General features: G+C 43.0%; 2 protein-coding genes across 2 annotated transcripts in view; one reads left to right on the top strand and one right to left on the bottom strand.

Annotated features, from left to right (window-relative positions):
• The window catches only part of LOC108792262 (ceramide synthase 4-like), an 85790-nt gene extending 83971 nt beyond the window's left edge, over positions 1-1819 (top strand). Inside the window, exon 11 of the mRNA XM_018563000.1 lies at positions 1627-1819. Within this exon, the coding sequence (XP_018418502.1) occupies positions 1627-1800 (174 nt within the window). The 3' untranslated portion in view covers positions 1801-1819. The remainder of the gene's footprint in view (positions 1-1626) is intronic.
• Positions 1820-5058: 3239 nt separating this feature from the next.
• On the bottom strand, positions 5059-13586 carry LOC108792264 (kelch-like protein 23). The gene is made up of 3 exons (XM_018563002.1): positions 12699-13586; positions 9340-9751; positions 5059-5432 (listed from the first exon to the last, which is right to left on the bottom strand). Exons 1-3 carry the CDS (start codon positions 13582-13584, stop codon positions 5114-5116), a joined length of 1617 nt encoding a protein of 538 aa, XP_018418504.1. The 5' UTR covers positions 13585-13586; the 3' UTR covers positions 5059-5113.
• Between the last annotated feature and the right edge of the window lie 6504 nt (positions 13587-20090).

Here is a 20090-nt window from a genome sequence, read left to right as displayed (position 1 = left end):
GACATTCCTAATATTCTTAATGCGGTCAAGCCACTGTTTTTTTTTTTCTTTACTGAAATGTCTCATGTGACATTTCATTACATTCTATGGGCACACCGCGGTGCGTTGCACTTAAAAATGTACGGTGTGCCAGTACGGTGCTGTAAAGCATGCCCACCCATGACAAGGAAAATTGCCTTGTCTGGCCTTCGGGCTCTGCTTGCTAAAACGGCTATAATTGCATATGGTGTAAACAGGCCCTTAATGTTGGTAAAAAGTGATATTTTTGGTAACAACTGCCAAAGAAAAAGTTATAAACAGCATAGAGTTTAGAAAAAAAACAGCAGTAATATAGAAGATAAAGTATGCAGAAATTGAAAAGCATTAAAAAATAAAAAGCATCTTAAAAAACAAAAAAATGAATGCAGAAATATGCACAGATGAACAGACCAGGTAGTGGGTGCAAATGTTTCTCCTGTGTGATCAAAATACATGCAGGTCATGATTTCTGACTTCTGTGCCTGCATATCTGTTTTGGGTTAGAGGCTCACTGTTATAGTGAATAGCTCATAGTGAATAGTCAAGGATCATCATAACTGCAATGAAGTCAGCGAATCAGCTGCTTTTAAAAATAGTCAATGGTCATGGCTGTATTTGCACATTGATAGGTTTACTTTTTTGATTGAGCCCGTCTCTGCTTGGGCAGGTCAATCTTTATTCATATAAAATATTAAGGGGGTTATTTACAAAAGGGTGAAGAGTTTGGAGAAGGCAGGAGATGTGAACAATCTAGGACAACATAGCTGATTTGGAAATATTCTCCAAGTCAGCTCACTTTCCAGTTCAGCTATGTTGTCTCACATTGTTCACTTCTCCTGCCTTCTCCAAATTCTTCACCCTTTTGTGAATAACCCCCTAAGTTTAGGTTGGTAAACAATTTATTAGGAAAGCACCAAAACCGTTTTTTTTCGGTATCGAGTATGAGTGGGCCCAGCATCCCAGCCAATCATAAAGCCTGGCTTCTAGATTGATCAGGAAGCCAGGCTTCCTGGCAGTGTCGCTAAGCAGCATGAAGCCGGCTTCCTAGTCAATCAGGAAGCCGGACGTTGGGTCATGATCTGCCGCCCCGCTTCCTGATTTGTGAGGAAGCTAGGCTGCGTGAAGCTGGCTTCCTAGTCAATCAGGAAGCTGGGAGGTGGGTCATAACCCACTGCCCAGCTTCCTGGTTGGCCAGGAAGCCAGCTCCATGTGCCCTCACGGCACTGCTGGTAAGAGGAATTCTGCCTCTGACCAGACGTTCCGGCATCGGGGTAAGTATCAGAGCATTTGGTCGAGTACGAGTACTCGCCCAAATGCTTGGTATCGGCACCGATAACGATACCGATACCAGTATTAGTATTGATGCATCCCTACAAATTATAATTTGAAGTTTTAGATGCTATTCCTAGCAAGAGGTCCCATTCAGCATTTGTTTCAACAGGATTCCAAGTGTTTGTTAGATCTGAGAATTTACTTAAATCAACTTAAATTGTACTGATTCTTATGTCATGTTTAATTTATCGTTTTCTTTCTATAAAGCTGTGTTTATATCTGCAAAGTAAATCAGTTTTCTAAACATCATTCCAATAAAATCTTTGTACCATGCAGCTAGGTAATGACGTTCGAAGTGATGTGGAGGACAGTGATGACAGTGGACAAGAAAGCAAAAAATCTTCAGAGGTAGAGAAGAAGAGGGGACACTGGGGCAGCAACAACAACTGCATGTCCCGCAAAGTTATAGAAAATGGAGTGATCCATAATAGTCACTCAAAGACCAGTTAACCTGCAGCTACTTATGGACTTTGCTACCTGAAGCTCTCTTATGATATTTGGAATTATAGTGGTCATGCACTGTGGCTTAGCTGCATTTCAGATAGTCTAAACATTGCAGAGCAATGTGATGTACACCTGTCGATATGATATCTAAATCCTTATGATGCCATAGTGCTATGCAGATATGTAGTTGAGCTTCTAACCTGCAAATCTTACAATCAGATTATGTTGAAATAGATGGACTTATGCTCTTTGTCACACTACAATTTGAGCTATTTATAAACTTACACCACATTCTGTAGCACTAATACTAATTTAAATATCTGATTGCGGGGTTCCATCAAACTTTAGTAGCTTTTAACCAAAATACTAACTTATAAAAAATGGTAGGATAATGCGGTGAACAATTTGAGTTCTTATTGCTGATGTTTTTTGGTCTTCAGCACAAGTGGGATAAAGGCTATATTGTAAAAGGTCAGTCCACCCAAACCTTCTGCTTGCTGGACAGATGCTAGTGGGATGAATTATCCATAAGCTTCTATAATTAATAGGAGCTCCAGAGGAAAAACGTGGAAGCTAAAGTCTCAGCTCTGCCTAGTTCACATGAACACTCAATAGCCATGGCCATGGTGCTTGACCCTTTTGGAAAAGGGGGATCAGAGCCCGGAACTCCAGATGGTAATTCTCCATATAAAAGAAGTTAGCAAATATTTACAGGGCTATTCACAAAAGGGTGAAAAGTTTGGAGAAGGCAGGAGAAGTGAACAATCTAGGACAACATAGCTGCTGTGGAAAGTGAGCTGAATTGGAGAATTTTTCAAAATCAGCTATGTTTGAGATTGTTCACTTCTCCTGCCTTCTCCAAACTCTTCAACCTTTTGTGAATAGCCATGTTAGGTTGCTAGCATCAACCACCAAAAAAACAAAAAACAATTAAACTGAAATATGAGTTTCTTAAGTGATTACTGTCTATTAAATGATGCCTTATTGTTTTTTCTTCAATGATACCAATATTTTTATACGTGGATTAAGCAAACCAGCTTCAAAATAATTTATGGTCAGCTAAATGTAAATCCTTAAAAAGATAATAGAGATCGGAAGTTTTTTGAACTGTTTTAACTGGGGAATACACGTATACATTTTATATTGTTGATGGTGAAAATGTAACATTATGGCACTAAACTAAGTAATAAAGTCTAAATATTAAAGTTTATTTATGAATGTTGGTAATTTTTTTATCATTAGCATAACAACACCTCTCCAGAAGATAAACTCCAAAATCTTGGCAACAATAGAGAATGGGACAGTTAGAGGAAAATCTGTTGACTTGATGGCTGTTGTAAGAAAATAAATATTGTACTCATTTAATATTGTGATTAAAAAAACAGGAACTTTATAAAACAGGAAAATATTAACCACATTTGTCAACACCTTTGGGTCCTTTGTGAACACAGTTGAACAGCAACCAAGACCTGTAGACTCACCTGCAAACCTGATTAATAGACACCAGGAGCCCTGCTTTTCATACACATATTTCCTTATGGTGGTTTAAAGCATAAATCGGAACAAAAGTGTTCCTAACCCTTGCAGTGCTAGTTTTGATTAAAAAAGTTATACTCGCCCCAAATGCCCGAACTGCGGAGCCAGCTGGCTGCTACTCCGGTTCCTGAAGCCTCCTCCTTTAATCTTTGTCCCTGCCTTACAATTAACAAAGCTGTTCCAGAAGAGGGGAGTACTAAGAACCAACCTGAGGATCAGATGAAAATCGTTGTTTAATAGTTTATATCAGAATTCACTTTAGAAATGTAGACCCATTCTTTGTATACACACTTTGTATAAACATAAATTGTGCATTCAAATGGTAAATTTGCTTCTATGGCACTGCACTGGTCTATAAAGTTTGTTTCATACTTCTCTTGTGTACCCTTATAGGTTAAATATTTTTTACCAATGATGCTATGTTTTGAGTGTGATATGATTACAGCTCTGCAGGTAGATACTACAGCAAAGCTTGTCCAACAGGAGTTACTGCAATGCTTTACAGCATGTCATTGTTAAAAGTTGTATTCATCTCTCAAACTTTTTTCAATAATGAATACACATCAAACAAATGCTGTGCAACCTAACATAGCTGTCAAAAGCCGGATGAAGCGCCTCCTGTAATTAACAGGCAGCGCTCCGTCCATGACGGGTTACACAGCGGGGAGGCTTTCCCCGCTGTGTAACCTGTTAGAAGCCGATCTGAATGGAGAAAAAGCTGTCAGCTTCAGAGTTGAGCTTACCTCCCTCCCCAGACCGCATGGCCCTGACATGTAACAAATACAAAGTAAGCGTTGTATTTCATTTTACAAAAGTGGAAAACACTTAAAGCCATTGATATCTGTAAATACAAGGTCTTTTTTTAAACCAAGCTGGTAAGACTAGTCTGTAAGACAAAGTCTGTAAGAGCTGAAAAGAAGCCCAGTCCTGAAAATAAAAATACAAAATATTAATTGCCAAAATTTCCAATTTACCTGATTATACATACCGTATTTTGCGCTCCATAAGGCGCACCGGACCATAGGACGCAGGGAGGTCCGGTGCACCTTATGGAGCACTGAACAGACCGGAGCTTCTGTCACAGCTTCTGTGACAGAAGTTGCAGTTAGTGACCTCTGAGACAGGTGGCGCTGTGATTACAGCGCCACGGTCTCAGTGATCACACAGAGCAGACGAAGAACGTCCGTTCTTCGTCTGCTCTAGTGGCTCTATGGTGAATCGCCGCCGCTCGGTTTTAATACGAGTGATCTAATTAGATCACTCGTATTAAACGAGCATTGGCTCCTACTGTAGATTTAGCTCTGCTTTAGCAGGGCTAAATGTACAAAAAACTATGCCCGGCGCCCGAAACTGCATGTCTCAGGTGTCGGGCGATAGGGATTCGCTCCATAAGGCTCACGCACATTTCCCCCCGCCTTTTGGGGGGGGGGGAGTGCGTCTTATGGAGCGAAAAATACAGTATGTGATAACATATACATAAATTAAAAGTAGATATAGAGGCACTCATGGCTCTTGTAGCAGAGATAAGTCAGAGCATTTTATTGTCAACGTTTCGATGAAGCTCAGTCCATCTTTATCATGACTATATATAATATATACAGTAACTACATATATTATTGGGGGTTTTTTAAGCCTGACCATATTAAAGAAAGGAAATATATGTAAATCTGTTATATTTTCACAATTTTTTTATTTATTATAAAAGACATTTCATAGTTACATATTCCAGCAACCGGCCCTGAGTTTCAAAGCAGTATTTTGTCATCTATTGGATTGTTGATCTTCAAGGCCAAACATCATAGCGTCTCATCATCACACAGCCCCTGATAGGAAGAGGACAAGGAAGGCTGGTATCCACCACCTGACAGAAGTCCAAGTAGGGGTCAAACAAGACAAAGTTTGGAATATCACTAGTTATACTTGCTCTTCTTTGTCCCAGGAAATACATTCTTCCATTAGCAGAGCAGCATCCCATGTAGAACTTGCGGTCAAGACATTCTTCCTCAATTGCTGACCACTTCTCTGTACGAAAGTCAAATCTCATAGCTTTGCCTCCAATGGTATACAAGACTCCATTAAGCACCGTAGCACAGAGATCATACCTAAAATATTGCCATGTGTTATTAGGCTGCAACTCCAAGCAATACGAAAAATAATTTAGAGAACAGGAATGTGCTAAAGTCTAAAATTCCTCGCCAGTGTATTGTCATTTAAGGTGCATTTGAATCCAAAACTTTTGTTTTAGTTTTTTGATAGAATGGAAAGGGATTGAAACACCTGCCATGCTTTTATTGCTGTCTGTGTCTCCCGTTAGGAAGATTCACCCTCTCTATTCGTCCTGGTGATGCTGGAAGTGAAAGAAAATCCCAAATTTTGGGTTGTCATCACAACAGGAATAGATGGAAAATCTTCCAATGGGGACACTAGTTCTGGTGACCCTGCTGACCACCAGAGATTTCCCTCTCTTTGGAGGGATTTCCTCTCACTTCTTGTGGCTATCAGACAGGAAGTGAAAGGAAATCTTCCCAATTCCCAATGGGACACAGATGGCATAAAAAGCTGACAGCTCCCTTACTTTATCCAAAAGTTAAAAAAACAAAACGTTTTGGCATCAACTTAACATAATATTTCTTTTGTCTGTGAAGGTGTATTGCTGGGATTTTTAGTTCTCTATAGGTGATGGTATTAGAGTGTTAGCTACTTTAGTGCAGAGAATGCCAGGGGGGTTGGGGGGCAAGTGAGATCCGATTCTCTATAGCAATATGTCTGTGAAGGTTCTTATTCATCCAGGTCATGGTATATCTGTAAAAATTAAGTCAAGGCAACTGGACTGGCTGTATTTTTCTTGAAGACATTTCACTGGTCATCCAACCTGCTTTCTCAATTCAGAATGACTTTTCAACAAAAATTATCTGGGAAAAAAAAGGTGAATGCTGCTCCAATCCACATAATTTGTTAATTGCAGCCAGCATGGGGTCAGAGACCTCATGGAGGTAAGATGTTGAATATCATTTTTACATAAATGGGTTCTTTCACACCTCTTTTAAACCAGTCCTCCTCCCTGTCTAGGATGCATACTTGACTGTCTTCAAAGGAGTGACCTTTTTCGTTCAGAAGTAGGTATACTGCTGAATCCTGACCAGAGGCTTTGGCTCTTCTATGCTGTGCCATACGCTGGTGTAGCTGCTGTTTTGTTTCACCGACAAAAAATTTGACTGTAGCCACTTACTCTTTTCTGTACCACCTCCTTCCTTGAGAACTTTCTCATTTTCACTGAATGTATTGCTTCCTGAAGACTACAGTGGGGTGAACTGAGGGTATGAATCATTTATTTCTATATAATTAGGGTGTACATTATTAGACTTTAATGTACGGATTTGAGAAGAGGGAGGGATATACAGTACATAACACCAAAACAGTCTCTCATATTAGAACACTTCTGCGTACTGGGTCACAGAAAAGAACATGTATATACTGAAAGGAAATCTCATAACTGAACAAGAGAGGAAACTAAGGGGTACAATACACCACAACAAGGGTTAAACAGGATTTATGACATATTATGTAAAATAACTGCTGTATAGCACCTCCTACGGTTAGACATTTTGACTTTCACAGAACAGTACTAATAAATGACCTTAAACTCGTGTCAATTTGTAGTTTAACATATTAACATTGTACCTGTTATTACTTTAGCTACATTATACCTGTATACAGTGCCTTGATTCAGAATCTATCTATATTGTGCACTAGCTGCTTTGGCTTTTATCTGTCAATATGCCAGAGGAAGGAACCTAGTGTCACAAAAAGTCAGGGATGATTTTTGTGGTGGGTAAAATTGCATGGGGACCATTTAGAGATGGCAAATCAAGATCTGCTCATTTAAAGCCAAACTTAGAGAATTTCAATGTGAACACGGGTCCAGGCGGAAGTATCCTGTGATAACAAACACAATGCAGATCCACATAAGGAGGAACTGCATGGTGTATCCCCCTGCTTCTTTGCAATTGGACACTGTGTTTGTCATCATTGCTACTTCCACATGTAGCCATCTACCTACTGGTGATGCTAAAGAAGAAGATAGTTACACAATGTCTTTGCTAGGTTACATTGATTGACACAAACTAGCGTCCTCCCATCACGCTAGGCTCAGTATACCGCGAGCTGTAGCTTGCGGTATACTAAGACGCCGCAGTATACCGTGAGCAGCTGCTCGCGGTATACTGAGACGCCGCAGCTGAAGCGGATCCCGACAATTGTGCCGGGATCCGCCCAGCTGCGTGACTGACAGCTGGCTCTGCTTATCTAAAGGCAGAGCCAGCTGTACCCACCCCCTCCCCCGTCCGTTCCGCCAGTCAGCGCTGGCGGATCGGAGCGGAGAGGGGGGAATACAGCCCCTCCCCTGTTACGGCAGAGAGCCGTGACAGGATCAAGAGGTGAGCTAACGCCGGTATGTGTTCGCTCACCTCCCGATCTACTGAGCCGACCTGTGACAGTCTCATTGTCACAGGTCGGCTAGAACTATGAGGTGAGTGAAAAGCACTCACCTCATAGTTCTCCTTTAATCACTTTGATAAACTAACCCCACAGGCTCCTTTTCTTGCTCCTTTGTGCAAGAACCTGTGTTGATGGACAAATTCAGCTTCCTTTAAAGTGACTCTAAACTCAGGAATTAAATCTTTAAAATGTATTCAAGTATCTGAACTAGGGATGCAACGATATATCGGCCGCCGAAACATATCGGCCGAAAATGGCACTTTTGGCATAATGCCGAAAGTGCCATTTTCCTGCCAATACATCGGCGCATCCCTACTTTCTGTGTTCCAGCAGGGAGGAGAGAAACTGTCACAGCCGGCCGTACGCTGCGGGAGGAGAGCGCTGTGAACGACCAGTGTCTCCTCCCACACCGCTCAGCCTCCTATCACAGTCCGGCAGAGCGGTGTGTGGGCAGAGACAGGTCGCGCTGTCACAGGAGACTGGGCTCTCCTCTCTGCACCACTCGCTCAGCGTTAAAAAACATTTTCGGTATCGGTTTCGGCCTGACAATTTTTTTTATTTTGTTTTTGTTTCGGTTTTAAAATGTCCATTTCAAGGCACCTCTAATCTGAACTATTAACAAAAATGTATTTTATTTGTGTATCACTCAGCTGTAGATCCTTGAGATTGTATGGAGATTGTAGTCCATCACAGGAGCGAGCTTGGAGTGGTGGCTACTTTACAACACACACACAGAGAACAAAAGTAGCCACCCTCCAGAAGGAAGGACAGTGTCAGCACCAATTTAGAGATGATTTGACGATCTACAGCTGAGTGATACACAAATAACATATAATTTTATTAATATTTAGGGTAATTGAATGCATTTTTAAGATTTAAAGCAGACCTTTAAACTCAAAAATCAAATTCTACCAACGCATCCCTCTATATATGATGATTAATAATAACATAGACATGTCAGGTGTAAAATACTGTGATTGTAAAATACTTACACTCGCAGAGCATTCACTTCCTGCTTTGAAAGGGCAAAATGACTTCAGTTTGACAAAGTAATCCACACTGGAATTGCCTTATAAGCAGAGCATTGCTGGGAAATCTCATCTGTAATCTCACGAGATCTCAGGGAAAGGCATTTTCCTCCCCTGAGATGATGTGCATAGTCACATGTCCTAGTTACATGTCTAGTCACATGTGCTAAAATTAGGAAGTAATAGGAAAGCTAGTAATCTGCCCTTAGTAGACATGGCCACTGTAAGAAGACAGGGGAAGAAAAGAGAAACATTTCTAAAGGTGTGTTAGTTGTTATTTTAAAGATATGGGTAAATGTCCACTTTAACTCCTGAGTTTAGTGTCTCTTTAAAGACATTCTTTGTCTTTCACACCATTGTATATTGCATTCAGCTTGCATTTGAGATTAGTTTAGGGGCTCATTCACACCAATCGTGATATATACATTATATATAGATATATTAAAACTGGAAAGAAACATGAATTTGTTATATATTAGCATACCTTGGCATAGGAGAGTATGTGATTATATCCCACACACCCGTCTCTGTGTCTAGCCTCTGCACTCCACTGTACACATCTCCATTCTCATCACGGCCACATATGACATACAGTTTAGCCTCCACACAGGCAGCTGCTGCTCTTTCAACAGGTCTGAGAAGAGGACTTTGAGCTTCCCAAGTCATTTCTGCTAGGTCCAGTTTCTCAACATCTCCAGTAACACCCTCATCTGTGCTTCCTCCTATAACATAAAGGTAGAGTCCAACCCCTACAGCACAATGACAGTTCCTGGATAACGTCAAAGGTGGTCCATCAGTCCAACAGTTGTTGGAAGAATCATAAATGAGAACCCAATCTATGCTATACCATACGAAATCTCCACGGAAATATCCGCCAGTCACAATCATCAGGTTACCTGAAAGGATAAACAGGCAATTAAACAATAAAGTAATGAAAAGTTTCAATTTTTTATTATTACAGTTTTACTTACAAGCCATTGATGTTTGTAGCAATTATATGTAGAAGATTTGCCATATGATGAACTATGGGAAAAAACACTGACCCCATAGTTCTCCTTTAAGTGCTGGTAAATTATCAGCACTATATAAATGCCTGTAATAAATAAATAAATATGACACAAAGATCTCAGCATTTGCCACTTTGATCATTACACATACATTTAGGAAAGTATTAAAAACAGCTTCACTGAGCTTACACTTACACTGTGGAAAGCGAGGGGGTTCTTTTTTTTTAAAATTTATTTATGCCCGTATCCCTACTGGAGAGTTTTTACACTCACTTCCCGTACTCGTGACACCCAAGGCATAGCTGTGAACAGCTTTCTGCTTCCCTTTTTTGAAATCCCTTCTATGGATCATGTACTGTATGTTTCACCAGGAACTGATGACAGCATCACGGCTGTTCAACATGCACGTAGGAGTGCATGTTGAATGCGCTCCAGAAGGGGGAAACAGAAAGTTTAGCTTATAGCAATTAATTGTGAGTCAAGACTGAAATTACACACCAGGGACACAAAGAGAATTAGAAACCTGACAGGGGATCTAACTTTGCCAACCTCTATTCAAAATGTTTTGTATAAAGTTCCACCTTAAAGCGGACATTTACCGCTTCACTAAAGATCACATTAGCATGCAGCTCTGAAATCATCTCACATTTATTAAACAAACATGTTTTGCTTTACGTACAATTACTGTTTTTCCATTTCCTGGTTGAATGAGACACTGGTGATGTAGCCTTGGAAAGCTATATCACCAGTGCCTTCCTGGGAATTCTCATCTATAAACTGCAAGATATCCCCATAAAATGATGTCTACTGTCACGTGATCTAGGAGGCAGATCCGGAGGTCCAGGAAGTAAAGGAAGACAAATTAATCTGCCCTTAGTGAAAATGGCCACTGTAAGAAAAATTGGGAGGAAGAAGAAAAATATGGTACGTAAAGAATAAAAAGCTGTCAATTATCTATATGTATCTGTTTGTAGATTGGCATTACTAAATATTTGTAATGGTGCCTTTGTTGCCATATTTTATAGACTGGGGGTAATTAGAGTCTTTTATTGGATTTTATTAAGAAATAAATAAGAAGAGATACATCAACTACTATTAGAATCACCCATGTTACAGTGCAAAAGTGGACAAAGGATTTCCTTAAGGAAGATGCCCTTAATTATTTCTGGATTTTAAAGCAGGAGTGAGCAACTCTGGCCCTCCAGCTGTGGTGAAACTACAAATCCCACCATGCTCTGCCTCTGGGATTCATGTCTGTGGACGTGCAGTTTCACACCCGCTGGAGCCCACTCCTGTTTTAAAGCCCAGCCAGCTGAGGACTTGGGGCATACGGCTTACACCCTAAAAACTTAATTGAGAAATACGATGTAACAACATAATTGTTAAGTCATATTTACTCTCATTCATTCATACAATGTCATCTAAAACAGCCTTACGAGAAAAAAAATCTTATTTTTATAATACAATGTGTTACAACTTAAAGTAGTACTAAAGGCTGGGCATTTTTTATCTTAATGCATTCTCTGCATTAAGGTAAAAACGCCCAATACCTTTTAGTGTCACCGTCCGCCCCACACTTGTCAGCGCCGCCGGTCCCGGAAGCGATCCTCCGTCCCAAACGTCCAGGTTGCGGGGGAGGATACTGAGAGCATAGGCTCTTTCTACCGTCAGTCAAACTGCTGGGTGGAGAGGGGGCGTGGCCTGCTGCAGGGCTGTGTGTGTCTATGGGCGCACAAAGCTACTGCGGGCTCGGCTGGGAATGGGCACACACGGGTGCCTCCACAGCAGCTGTTTATCCAATGGAGGCACCCGTGCAGTGGGGGGAAACACTGCGGGGACCCACTAGAAAATGAGGTATTGAATAAAAAAAAAAAAAACCCAAAGCCTCCCAGTGATAAAAAATAAATACATTAATTAATATCGCTTTAATCCCTAATTAGTTTGAGCCATTAGTATTAAAACTTTTTTTTAAAATTTTCTTTGCTTTGTTCATTTATTTGTAGCGCAGCTTTAAAAAAATTCACAACACACAGTGGCTGGTGTTCGGTGCCTGACACACTGCCGATGCTCCGATCCCAGCACATTGAACTGTATACTCTTTTTCTTTTTTTTGGACTAGTGAAATGTCACAATTAACATTTCATTAAGTTCTATGGGCACAGCGGGGTGTGAAGCGGTTGTACTGTGTCGCTTCTCGCTGCCCTGGAAAAAAAATATGGGCATGGGCATTACATTGGTGTAAACCGAGTTCAATCGTGACTAGGCATAAAGTCTTGTTTTGCATTGGGGCTGCTCTGGAAACAATGGCCAGCACAGCCCAAATGCATATGGCGTGAACCCACCCTTAGTCTCCTGTAATCCCCTGTATAGCAGTACTCAACTGGGAAAAAGTGGAAAAGCACTAGAAGCCTATAAGGCTCTGCTGTAGTGCACATGTGCTGACAGTGAACCCGCAGACATGAGAACAGAGGCATAAAGGTCATCAGTGTGCTTCCCGCTGCTGCTTCATTGTTTCATTGGCGGTGAAGGCCAATGACCTGGCTGTTCTTTCTGACAGATGTGTCTTGAACACTCAATTGACTGAACAAAATTCCCAAATCCTTGAGCAGGAAAATTCACAGATCAAATACATTTAAAGGAACGGCATTTTAGAATGGTATAATGGTATTCATACTGTGTATTTAGCTGCTTGCCTGGAGTTCAACTTCAGAACTGGCAAAACAATAATATAACCCAAACAAAACATTTGATTATTATAAAATGAACCCCCTCCCCATTCATTTTTACATTAACATCATGAAAATATTGATCTTATGAAAGTTGAAGAGAGTGTTACCTACTGTGGCGACTGCATACTGCGTGAGATTCTTGCGCTGTAAGGGTGAGCAGGGTCTCCATGTTGCCGTCTTTGGCATGTAGACATATAGTTCTTGTTGTTCTTTTTCATGTTTGCCACCAAGCACGTAGATGGTTTCATAGGTTCTGCTTGTAGACATCATTTCATTCATGATGCTCCATGTCTTGGGAGGCTTAGTGTTCAATATTTGTAAAAGTCTTGTGTAGACATCGTGTTCTTTTGATCTCTGACTGCGCTTTACTAGAACATCAAGAAAGGTGAGACTAAGAAAAGCAGGTCTAACCAGACCGACTAATTCTTCAAAATCCTTCTCTCTTATGGAATCTACCATGACCCACTTCATCACAGCATCAAAGACCAGGTCTTCATTAGAGACATACAGTTCATCGGTTTGCAGCAACACTTTGAGGGTTTCTTTGTCCAACTGACTAAATTCATCTTCACTGTCCTGCATAAGCTCTGACAGATGAGTGACTGCAACCTGGAACGCCGAATGAAAAAGCTGAGTACAGCCGTATTGCTGAGAGTAGGACATCATAGCCAAGCAGTTAGACACTCTTAGCTCTTGTACAAGGTATCCAATGCAAAGCTGCTTGGCCTGTCTCAGATCTAAGAAATCAGCCGTTTCCAGGAGATCTGTAACATTCCCTTGGTTCAGCTCCATGTTACCACTTTTTAAAAAGTCCAGAAGAATCCGAAAACAAGCCTTGCTCACACCATACAGGTGGATTTGGCGCAGAAAGCTTTCTTTGAATCCACCATAAAACATTATCTGAAAATAGCTACTTTCTGCGGCCAGGGCAGATTTGTCCACATGAAACGACTTCTGTTCTACCTCAAGGATTACTTCATCCACCTGCTCCATTTTAGGAGGATCTCACATATATAATTTACAAACAGTAGCATTACATAATCTCCAGAACATGTACCCGTGGTGCTTTAGCACTGTAAATGTCCGTATTAAACATGCATAAGTATTTGAAGAACCAGTGCGTATGCTTAAAAAATAGATGCATGTAACATGCTACGCTGAAGTCATATTTACCGATGCAGAAATAACTGTGTTAAAATAACACAAGCTGGCATTTAAATGTAAAATTAATGCACATTTTAAATTATATATGTTGTTCAAAGCCCATATAGCACTCACTGCTTAACCTGGAAGCACTACATCCAGCAAGGCAAGGTTCTGTACTGCATGGCCTGTTCTTTAAGAAGGAAGGTAGATTCTGTATGCAAGCTGAAGACAGTGTGTTGGCTGTGTCATATTTTGAAAGTTGACTGCTCAGCTGTTCCAGAAATAGCTTGCTGGTTTTTTTTTTAACCACTGCGTATGTCCTTCATTTAGCAAAGGAATTCACCCATTAAATTATGAGGGAGGGTTCTCCTTAGCATAGCACTAAAGACACTATAACATTTTATACAATTTTTTAAGTAAACAATGCCACATGGTTCAACGGATCTCAGTTTTTCCAGTATCAAACAAAGGGAACACCATGACTAACAGCTGTACATTTCTAAAGTGTTGCTATCCATGAAAGTACTTCTTGTACTTCATATTTATGACCAGTTAGATAATTCCTACTACAGACTTAAAGTGACACTAAACTCAGGAGTTAAATCTTAAAAATGCATTCAAGTACCCTAGTTGTTAAAGTGACATTAAGGGCAAACGACCACACCCCCCCCTCCTTCCCCAGTGCTAATGTAAGGACTTACCTTAAATTATGCCTCTTAATCTGATCATCTTCTTTCCTGTAGTTTTTAGCTGTCCCTCCAGCGCTGATGTGGGTCTCCGATCTAGCGCTGACTCCTCTGTCCTCCTCTCTTCTGACGTCCCACGGAGTCTGTGCATGTGCACGCTGCTCCATAGACTTACCTTGTGTCTCTCCTCCTCTCCCGGCCGAAAATCTGAACTGCGCATGCACACGCCCCAAGATCCTTTGCAGCCGCCCGAGAAATTTTCAGATGTTCGGACGGGAGTGCGCATCGGAGAAACAGGTAAGTATTAACCGTTTGAAAGAGTTTTTTTTTAATAGTTTATGTATATATCTATTGCTTGCTAGCCATAGATAGATATATGCAAAAACATGCAAGGGTTTAATAATGTATCTTAATTGTGTATCACTCTGGTTCCCCTTGGTCCATAAAGCCACACTTTAAAGTGACACTAAACTCAGGAGTTAAATCTTAAAAATTAATTCAAGTACATTAACTATTAACAAAATTGTAGTTTATTTGTGTATCACTCAGCTGTAGATCCTCAAATCATCTCTGAATTGGTGCTGACACTGTCCTTCCTTCTGGAGGATGACTACTTTTCTTCCCCATGGTCCCTGTGTGTGTTGTAAAGTAGCTATCACTCCAAGCTCATGTAGTCCGTGATGGACTACAATCTCATGTTTAGTTTACTAATTTGTATTGAGATTGTAGTCCCTCATGGGAGCGAGCTTGGAGTGGTATCTACTTTACAACACACACAGGAACTATGGGGAACAATAGTATCTTGATTGAACAAAACAAACAAAATGTTTGGCAAAAATTAGATTTTTGCTAAAAATGGTGGTGAAGATGGTGAAATACATTGGAGTCAAAGGGGGAGGTGAAAATAAGATGGTTGTTGTTGGTTTTTAGGGTGCAATGAGCTTTAAATGGCTCCTAAATGTACTTTAAACAACCCTGGACCTGTTCTTGTGCCATGAAAAAAGACCCTCATTTACCAAAAATAATAAAAAAAAGAATGAAAAAGCAATCATACACAATTAATGGAAACCCCTCCCACAAATATAAAAGACACTAAGGGCTTGTTCACACCAAATGCAGACCAGATCTGTATGAGTTTCTGCACACGCAGTGCAGTGGGTTGTGCCGCATTTTTGCTGTGTTTTTGATGCGTTCCAGGCCATTTTTGGTAACAACATTTTTTGTGTGTTTAAAATGGGCTTTCAGTGCGTTCCAGGGCGTTTGCCTGCATTTTTGATGCGTTTGCATGCGTTCAAAAGCAGCTAAAATAGGGCTTGCTGCAGTTTTTTTTACATGCTCTGGAACTGAACGCTGTGGTGTGAACTAGAGCCCAAAATACCATTGGAATACATTGGACGCAGTTTTGATCCGGTCTGTAACTGCTCTGCTCCTGGAACGCGCTTGGTGTGAACAAGGCCTAAATTATAGAAACAAAATGACTATAAACACATTCACCCCCTTCCCCCAAAAATAGGATTTTTGTACTCACTGTAAAATCCTTTTCTCTCTGTTCATTGAAGGACACAGGGCAACAGATCGGAGATCATGAATGGTAGGGTATATCGCCACCTGCAGGAGTAGGACGCTAGGCACATAACAAAAGAAAAAGCCAGCCTAGGGGCGGCCCCTGCTGGTGGCCAAACACCCCACCTGCTGACAAGTCTCCAGTAAGTAACAAGCAGTTAGGAGTACACACCCAATATAGAGTGCGGGACCTATGTCCTTCAATGATTGGAGAGAAAAGGATTTTACGGTGAGTACAAAAATCCTATTTTCTCTCCCGTTCATTGAAGGACACAGGGCAACAGATCGTAGATCCTGAATGGTAGGGACTTCACCAAGCAGTACACACTGAGGGATGGTTAACAACAATCAAACACCCAAAAGAACCCTCAAAGAGCCGCCTACAACTCTTTGCTCCCCAAACCAGCCGATGCTAACACATCCACCTTGAAAACTTAATACAGGTGTGAACAAAAGACCATGCAGTGGCCTTACAAACCTGAGAAACAGAGGCCCCATGACGGAAGGCCTAGGAAGCCCCAACAGAATGGGCAGTGACAGGTAAAGGAGGCTAACGCACCTTAACGGCGTACGCCTGAACAACAACATTACGAATCCACCGAGAGGTGGCAGCCGCCGACGCGGCCCGGCCCTTACGAGGGCCCTCCTTGAGCACGAACAAGGAATCGGCCTCGCGGAAAGAAGCCGTAGCTTCCAAATAAACACGGAGAGCGCGAACCACATCCAAACAGTGGAGCGCACGTTCCTTCCTATGAACCGGCTTCGGGCACAGGAAGGTAAGAGAATGTCCTCATTCAGATGGCATACCGACACAACCGTAGGCAGGAAAGCCGGCCGAGGACGGAGAACTGCCTTATTCCTATGCAAAAGCAGCACCGGAGACTTGCAGGACCAGGCAGCCAACTCCGACACCTGCCAAACGGAAGTTATGGCCACCAAAAAGGCCACTTTTTGAGACAAAGAAATTAGCGGAATCTCCAGAAGAGGTTCAAACGGAGATTCCTGCAACACCGAAAGCACCAGATTCAGATCCCACGGCGCCAAAGGCGAGCGGACAGGGGGGGCAATGTGCGTCACCCACTGAACAAAAGTGCGAACCAGAGCATTAGACGCAAAAGGTCGCTGGAAAAGCACAGCCAATGCAGATATTTGACCCATAACAGTGCTCAAGGCCAGCCCTTGAGCCACCCCGCGCTGCAAGAATGCAAGAATTCTGCTGATGGAGAACAAATGCGGAGACAGGGCACCAGGCAAAAAAGGCCCTCCCCGTGCGATGGTAAATCTTTCAAGAAACCCTCTTGCGCGTCCTGAGCAAAGTGGAAATGACCGCAGCGGACAACCCCCGGTCCTTCAGGACCTGGCTCTCAAAGCCAGCGACTGTAAAGAAGGATGGAACACAGGTCCCTGGGACAGAAGATCTGGACACAGAGGAAGCCACCACGGGACGTCCACCACCAGCTGAACCACGTCCGCGTACCATGCTCTCCGAGGCCACGAGGACGACGGGGACATCCTCGGCCGCGATCCATTGCAGAAGCCAGCGGAGGGCAACAAAACTAATTAGGGGAATGGAGGACCAGAGCTATGAGACAAGGCTTCTTACCTTAAACATGTTTACGCTGGAATTAAGGAGATTAAGGGGGGATATGATTTTCATGTACAAGATGTTCAATGGTGACAGCAACATTGGCAACAAACTGTTTGAGATTAACTCCATTACAAAGACTAGAGGCCACCACCTAAAGTTGGTGGAGAAAAAATTCCAGCACAATGGGCGAAGAGGGTTCTTTACAGTAAGAGTGGTTAAGGTGTGGAACTCACTGCCATCGGCAGTGATTTCAGCCAAGAGTGTAGATTTGTTCAAGAAACTTTTGGACAATTTCTTGAGGGACCGTAATATCCAGGGATACCAGTATCCCTAAGAATTAGATGATGCGTGGACCTATATGGGTTGGACTTGATGGACGTATGTCTTTATTCAACCCCAAATACTATGTAACTGTGTAAGTAGAGGGAAGGCATAAATGACCTTAATGACCCCGGTTAAATGACCGTAATGACCCCAAGGAGACACCAGGGCATCCACCGCCTCCGCCCAGGGATCCTGAGCCCGGGCCATGAACCTGTCCACCTTCCGGTTGAACCAAGATGCCAGAAATTCCACCTCAATTCCACAACGAAGACAGGGCAGCTGAAAAACTTCCAAGTGCAGTGACCACTCTCCCGGGTCCACCGACTGTCGACTGAGGTAGTCGGCTTGCCAATTGTCTACTCCCGGAATGTAGACCGCCGAGAGTGCCAGAACCTGATTCTCCGCCCAGGAGAGAATCCCGAACACCTCTCGACCTGCGGCCATGCTTAATGTACCGCGCTGGCGGTTGATGTACGCCACCGCGGTTGCATTGTCCGACTGGACTCGAACCGCCAGATCCTGAACCCGGGTCGACCAATGAAGGAGAGAAAGGCGAATCGCCCGAAGTTCCAACACAGTTATCGACAGACGGGACTCCTCCAGCGACCAACGACCCTGCACGGTCAAGGAGCCCCGGACTCCACCCCAGCCCCAAGGGCAGGCGTCCGTGGTGACTACCGTCCAGTGCACAGGAAGGAAAGACTTCCCCCGCACCAAGGCCGGAGATTGAAGCCACCACCGCAAGGACACCCGAATGTCCCTGTCCAAGGATGTTCCTCTGCAGAGTCCTGGTGTGGTGTTGTGCAAAGGACACCGCCTCGAAGGAGGCCACCATGAGACCCAAGACCTGCATGCAAAAGCGAATGGGCGACCACCGGCGTCTCCGCAACAGCCGGACTTTGGAACGGAGTTTCAGGAGATTGTCCTGAGGGAGAAAAACCCCGGGCCGCAACAGTGTCCAGAACCAGGCCCAGATACTCCAGGCACCAGGCAAGACCTCCGGAGGTTGAGGAGCCAACCAAACTCCTCCAAGGACCGCATCGTGACCTCCAGAGCCGTCACCAGAGAAGAGTACAACTCCGCCCGCAGATTGTCCAGGCAGCCCACGATCGAAACTCCCTGACAACGCAACAGCGCTAGGCAAAAACTGGAGACTTGTCAGCAAGTGGGGGGTTTGGCCTTGCTTGGCACACACCTTACAACCATCGCAAGACTTTTGTCTTGCGATGGTTATAAGGCAATTCAAAAAACGTACGATCTGCCTATCTTGGACAGGCAGATCGTACTTGCGATGATCGCAAGCTGCGCCCCCCTGAGAGGCGGGCTTCCGATGACCGCAATGCCGAACGGGCAGTGTGCGCTTGCGCACACCGGCCCAGCCGGCTTTTATCTTACGAACATGCTACACACCCACCGAACATCGTACGATGCTCGGCGGGTTTTCGAACATGTTCGTAAGTTAAAAGTCGTGCGACCTTACAGTAGTAGAGGTCGCACGGCTTCCACACACCTTACGATAATCGTACGATCGCGGGATTTCCTGCGATTATCGTACGATTATTGCAAGGTGTGTGGGGACCTTAAGACTGGAATGTCATTAAAGTTCATGTGCGTGTACAGGCAGATGTCCAAATACTTTTGGCAATATAGTGTGTGTATGTGTATATATATATATATATTTTATTCTGAAAACTGCATGGTTTTTATGTCTATATTTGCACAAATGTTTATCAAATTAATAGTTAGGAAACAATTTTGGTAAAATATTTTAAAAAATGTGGTTACATCAAGTAAATAGATACCAAACATGTCAAGTGTTAAAATTGTGTGCAGCCATGCAATGGTGAAAAATTATGGTACTCTAAATTGTCCATAGGCGACGCTTTTAGGGCCTGTTCACACCATATGCAGTGCGTTCCGGCTCAGTATTTCGTGGGGCAGGAGGGGGAGTGGCTGGGCATTGAAGTGAATGGCAGCGTAGCCACGCCCTCTGGCCGCAATGCGATCGCCCGCACGGGATCACAAGGCACATTGTGCCTGCCGTCTGGTGTGATCGAAAATGATACAAGCATTATTTGGATCGCACGAGGGTAACACATGCCTTGCGATCCCATTGCGGCTGGAGGGCGTGGCTACGCTGCCATTCACTTCAATGGCCAGCCACGCCCCCACGAAATAATGAGCCGGCCGCA

The sequence above is a fragment of the Nanorana parkeri genome, unplaced genomic scaffold (genome assembly GCF_000935625.1).
Source record: "Nanorana parkeri isolate BGI_ZX_2015 unplaced genomic scaffold, ASM93562v1 scaffold621, whole genome shotgun sequence".
In the NCBI taxonomy this organism is placed as follows: Eukaryota; Metazoa; Chordata; class Amphibia; order Anura; family Dicroglossidae; genus Nanorana; species Nanorana parkeri.
The sequence above is the reverse complement of the archived record's forward strand: the minus strand, read 5'-3'. Positions and strand labels throughout refer to the sequence as shown.

Bases quoted from the DNA above. Each gene is read 5' to 3' on its own strand.
- LOC108792264 (XM_018563002.1), bottom strand. From the start codon at position 13,584: ATGGAGCAGGTGGATGAAGTAATCCTTGAGGTAGAACAGAAGTCGTTT. The intron at 9,752-12,698 runs GTAACACTCTCT...TTATCCTTTCAG, and splicing joins GTATGCAGTCGCCACAGTAG to GTAACCTGATGATTGTGACT. The intron at 5,433-9,339 runs GTATGCTAATAT...GCAATATTTTAG, and splicing joins ACATACTCTCCTATGCCAAG to GTATGATCTCTGTGCTACGG.